The sequence below is a fragment of the Elephantulus edwardii genome, unplaced genomic scaffold (assembly GCF_000299155.1).
Source record: "Elephantulus edwardii isolate Elephantulus edwardi_28Jun2011 unplaced genomic scaffold, EleEdw1.0 scaffold00088, whole genome shotgun sequence".
NCBI lineage: Eukaryota > Metazoa > Chordata > Mammalia > Macroscelidea > Macroscelididae > Elephantulus > Elephantulus edwardii.
In genome coordinates, this window is record NW_006399838.1 from 9,384,991 (window position 1) to 9,390,444 (window position 5,454).

Consider the following 5,454-nt stretch of genomic DNA (forward strand, 5'->3'; position numbering starts at 1 on the left):
AGCCTCATCACTCTTGCCTTCAAAGAGCACTCTGGCTGCACCTTCTCCAAGACATATCTATTCGTTCTCTTGGCCGTCCATGGAATGTTCAGTGTTCTTCTCCAACACCACAGCTCAAAGGCATCAATTCTTTTTTGTCATCCTTATTCATTGTCCAGGTCTCAGGTACATAGCAAGTAGTCGGAAAGACTATGGCTTGAATCAGACACACCTTAGTCCTCAAACTGACATCACCACCCCTCAAGAATTTGGAAGGTCCCTAACTGCAGATTTTCCCTGTGCAGTGTATCTCCTTATTTCCTGACTGCTCATACCAAGGATGGTAATTGTGGATCCAAGCAAGATGAAGCTGTTGACAGTTTCAATCTCCTCTCTATCCATCATTATTTTATAACTTTTTCATTGTTACTTTTCTAGTAATTTAGCTTCTCTTCCCCCTTACCTTTTCATTTAGCTTTTGAGTTAATATTGACTATGTGGTTTAGGTAGATGGGTTTTTAGCAAAACATGATATTTATTAATTTTATTGCTTATTTTATAGAACAATATTTTATTTAGCTAAAAAGTAACATCATGGAATAGTTTGGATTCAAGGTTTAAAGAATGCCTTATATGATAATCTCAGGAAATCTTCCCATCTCAACCAATCCAGCAAGTATGAAATTATTAGGACTTTGAGTTCTGTTCTACATTTTGTTCTCATTATGTAAAAATCCATCTATGACATTCATGATCAACTATCAGTGGTAGTTGAGTATGTCCATTAACTTTTTCAGGGTAAAAAGGGCTAAACAAGGGCTTTTATGATGGATGGAGAGGAGTTAGACTCTATGAAGAGGATTGTGGCATTGGAATGGGAGGCAGACTCATCAATAACCTGCATTATGCAGATGACACAACCTTGCTTGCGGAAAGTAAGGAGGACTTGAAGCACTTGTTGCAGAAAATCAATGACTAAAACTTGCGGTATGGATTACATCTCAATGCCAAGAAAACAATCATCCTTACTGCTGGACTAAGAGGCAACATCATGATGGAGGGAGAGGGAATTGAAACTGTCAACAGCTTCATCTTACTTGGATCCACAATTAACATCCTTGGTACCAGAAGTCAGAAAATAAGGAGACAACATTGCACTGGAAAAATCCCTGGATAAGGACTTCTTGGTAGTCCATGGTATGTTCAAGACTCTTCTCCAGCACCAAAACCCAAAGGCCTTGATTTTTCTATCATCCTTAGTCATTTGAACCAACAAGATATTAATTTCTGAAAAATATTGTTAAAATGAATTTATAAATAAAACTTGAATGTAAAAAGTTGTACATAGAGAAAGAAAGGTTGACTGGACTATAACTATTGAGAGAATTAAATATTTATAAATAGTTTCTTCTAAATTGTCTCATTAAGTACATCATGTAAGATCATTAGGAACGCTGGTGACTGATGATTAAACTGGTTGCTTGGTAATGAAAGGATTAGTGAGTTCAACCCACCAGCTACTCTGTAGAAGGGAAAAAATGTGCCGGTCTTTACATTTCTGGAAAGATTTACATCCTTGGTAACACTATGAGGACAATTCTACTCTGTTTTTTTGAGAATACTATGAGTCAGAATTAATTTGATGACAATGAATTTAACAACAATAAACTCAGCATGGCTGGCTTTTATAATTATAATTATTAATTCTTTAAAAAAGTATTGTGCTGCTCTTTCGCCTCCTGTGGCCATCGCTGAAGCGGCAGCGGCCAAAATGAAGTTCAATCCTTTTGTGACTTCTGACCGGAGCAAAAACCATAAAAGGCACTTCAATGCACCCTCTCACGTTCGAAGGAAGATTATGTCTTCTCCTCTGTCCAAGGAGCTGAGGCAGAAATACAACGTGCGGTCCATGCCCATCCGAAAGGATGATGAAGTTCAGGTCGTACGAGGGCACTATAAAGGTCAGCAAATTGGCAAAGTCGTCCAGGTTTACAGGAAGAAATATGTCATCTACATTGAACGAGTGCAGCAAGAAAAAGCTAATGGCACAACGGTCCATGTGGGCATTCACCCCAGCAAGGTGGTTATCACGAAGCTAAAACTGGATAAAGACAGAAAAAAGATCCTTGAACGTAAAGCGAAATCTCGCCAAGTTGGAAAAGAAAAGGGCAAATATAAGGAAGAAACAATTGAGAAGATGCAGGAGTGAAATATTAACACAACTTCATTAAAAACTGAAAATGTAAAAAAAAAGTATTGTGCTGAGGCATAAGAAAAAAAAAAGATGTTAAGGAAAGATCAGACGCTACAATGAACTGGTATCATCAGGTATTTTGATAAACGCTTCAGTCGGGTTTGGGGGGTTTTGTTTGGTTTGGTTTGGTTTTTTGTTATCTAGTGCTACCGTAACAGAACTATCACAGGTGAATAGCTTCAATAAACAAATTTTCCCCCCATATTTTAGGAGACAGGACATCCGAATTCAAAGAGTCAGTTTTTTCTCTTTTGACTCATAGTTTAAAAGGAAGGTCTTTGTATTCCTTTTCCTATTTGTAAGTCACGGCTTAGAGATCTTGTCACGGGTTTTCTTTAACATCAATCTTCCGAGTCACGATTTTTTGTGCAAAGACCCTGAGTTCACTGTGGGAACTAACTCATAGCTGACCCTCCAGTGAGTTTTGTTGTTGTTAGATGCCTTTGAGTTGACTATGGCTCATGGGAACAACAGGTGGGCACCTTGTCTTGTCCTACACTGTCATAGTCTCAGCTATGCTTGAGCCATTTGATGCAGTCATTGTGTCAGCCTTGTTGAGGGGGAGGTCTATCTGTCTCTGATCATACCCTTTTCCCAGCATGACATCTTCTTCCAAAGATAACTCCGCCTGACAGCACACCTGAAGTAGGTGAGAAGAAGTTTCACCATGTTTGCCCTTAAGGAGCACCTCGGGTACACTTCCTCCTGTCCAACTCCAAGTCTTCCTGCAATAACTCCAGTGGTTTGTTGTTGTTATGTGCTGTTAATTGTGACCCATAATGATCCTATTAACAAAACCTATGAACCTGGCCTATTTTGAGTCAATCTCACTGCTCCCACTGCCACACTCACTGTGTCAACTCATCTTATTCTCGGTCTTCCTCTCCTGCACTGACTCTATGATGTCCTTCCCCAAAGACTAGGCCCTCCTGGCAACATGCCCAAAGTATGTGAGATAGAACTTCACAATCCTTGCCTCCAAGCAACAATCTGATGTCACCCTCTCCAGGGCACACCTTTTTGTTCTCTTGGCATTCCCTGGTATGTTCAACCCCCTTCTTCAGCACCACAACTCAAAGACATCTGTTTTTCTTTTATCATTTTTTATCATTGTCCAGCTCTCATATGCATAGCAAATACTTGAGAAGACCATGGCCTGAGTCAGGTGGACCTTTGACACTGTTGCTTTTTAACACGCTGGTGTGGTCCTTGACAGCATATTTACCTAATATAGTTCATCTGTTGATTTCGACTGCTGGTGTCAAGAATGTTGATTATGGATCCAGACAAGATGAAATTGTTAAAAATCCCAATTACTTCTCAATCTATCATGGTGCTGCCAATTGTTCCAGTGGTGAAAATCTTTGATTTCTTGATGTTGAGCTACAATCCATATTGAATTCTGCAGTCCTTGACCTTCTGTAGCAAAAGCTCTAGGTCCTCCTCAGTTTCAATGAGAAAGGTGATATCATCTACACAATGCAGGTTGCTGATGGATCTTTCTCCAATGCTGATGTCACATTCTTCTTCATAAAACTCAGCCTCCCAAATGATCTTTCCCACATATAGATTTAAAAGGTATGAAAAAGAACGTACTCTCGCACCTTTCTTGGTATTGAACCATCCAGTGATTCCTTGCTTTGTTCATAAGACTACCTTGTGGTCTAAGTATAGAACTCACATGAGCACAATAAGGTGTTCTGATTCTCGTTGCTTTCAATGTTAGCCATAATTTGTTGTGATCTACACAGCCAAATGCCTTTGCATAGTCAATAAAACACAAATAGACATCCTTCTGCTACTTTCTGCTTTCAGTAAAGATCCATCTGACACAGGCAATGCTATTCCTAGTGCCATAGCCTCTTCTATATTTAGCTTGTATTTCTGACAATTATCTGTAGGTGCACCATTCCAGAGGTTATGGAAAATCTTTAGCAAGATTTTGCTTGTGTGTAACATTAGTAATATTTTTCAATAATATCCACACTCTGTTAGGTCATCTTTTTGAGAATGGTAAAAAATATGAAACTCTTGCAGTCAATTGACTTCAGACCAAGTACTTGACCTCCAGATTCCCTGACAGAACCTGGTAAGCATGTCCAGAAATGCATCTGCTTGTTGAAATATGTCAATTGGTATTTTATCAATTCCTGGGACCCAATGTTTTGCTGATTTCTTCAGAGCTACTTGAATTTCCTCCTTCATCACCATTGCTTCTTGATCACATGCTGTTTCATTAAATTCTTTTGTGTCAATCTATTCTTTTTGGTGCAATGACTCCGTGTATTCCTTCCACCTTCTTTTAACGTTTCTTGGATCATCCAATATTTTACCAAAGCATCTCTGATGCACACTTTTTCTAATCCTGAATTTTGCAATTTTCCCCTGCTCTGTTCTGACTACCACATCCTAGTCCAAGTGGAGGTTTCATGTGAGCACAATAAAGTGTTCTGGGATTCTCATTTTTCTCAAGATTAGCCACATTTTGTTGTGATGCACACAGTCAAATGCCTCTGCATAGTCAATGAAACACAAGTAGACATTCCTCTGGTACTCTCTGCTCTCGGCCAAGATCCATTTAATGCTGCCTGTGATATTCCTAGTGCTACGGCCTCTTCTAAACCCAACCTCCACATCTGTCAGTTCTCTGCTGCTGTACTGTTCTAGTTATTTCTGGATAATCTTCAGCTGGATCTTAATTGTATATGTTATTAGTGACATTGTTTGATAATTTCCACACTTTGTTGGGTCACCTTTTTGTGAATGTTAATAAATACCTATCTTTTCCTGTCAGTTTGCCAGGTCATTGTCCTGTCCTCCAGATTTCTTGACATAATCTGGTCAGCAAATCCAGGACAATGTCTGTTTGCTAAAACATGTCAACTGGTATTTCATCAGTTCTGGGGCTTTATTTTTTACCAATTCCTTCAGATTACGTCTTATTTAAAACAAAACAAAACAAAACCCTCATTACCGTTAAGTCAGAGTAGACTCCTAACTGATCCTTGAGTAGGTTTTTGGAAGCTAAGGACTGCGTGAAAGATTGTTTCTTTCTCCTGTGGAACTGCTAGGGGATCAGAATCAGTTTCCTTTGGGTTTGCAATACAACTCTCTATAGACTATGCAACCAGAGCTTGTAAGTAAGGCAAGTCTTGTCAAGTCTTCCTTGCTGCCATAGCAGAAATGCCACAAGCAGACTGCTTTAATTTAAAAAAAATTTA

General features: G+C 39.1%; 1 protein-coding gene across 1 annotated transcript; it reads left to right on the forward strand.

Moving 5' to 3' along the window:
- Window positions 1-1,750: 1,750 nt before the first annotated feature.
- LOC102866347 (60S ribosomal protein L26-like) lies at window positions 1,751-2,188 on the forward strand. Its single transcript, XM_006890375.1, has one exon. The coding sequence runs from the start codon at window positions 1,751-1,753 to the stop codon at window positions 2,186-2,188; it is 438 nt and encodes a 145-aa protein (XP_006890437.1).
- The last annotated feature ends 3,266 nt before the right edge of the window (window positions 2,189-5,454 follow it).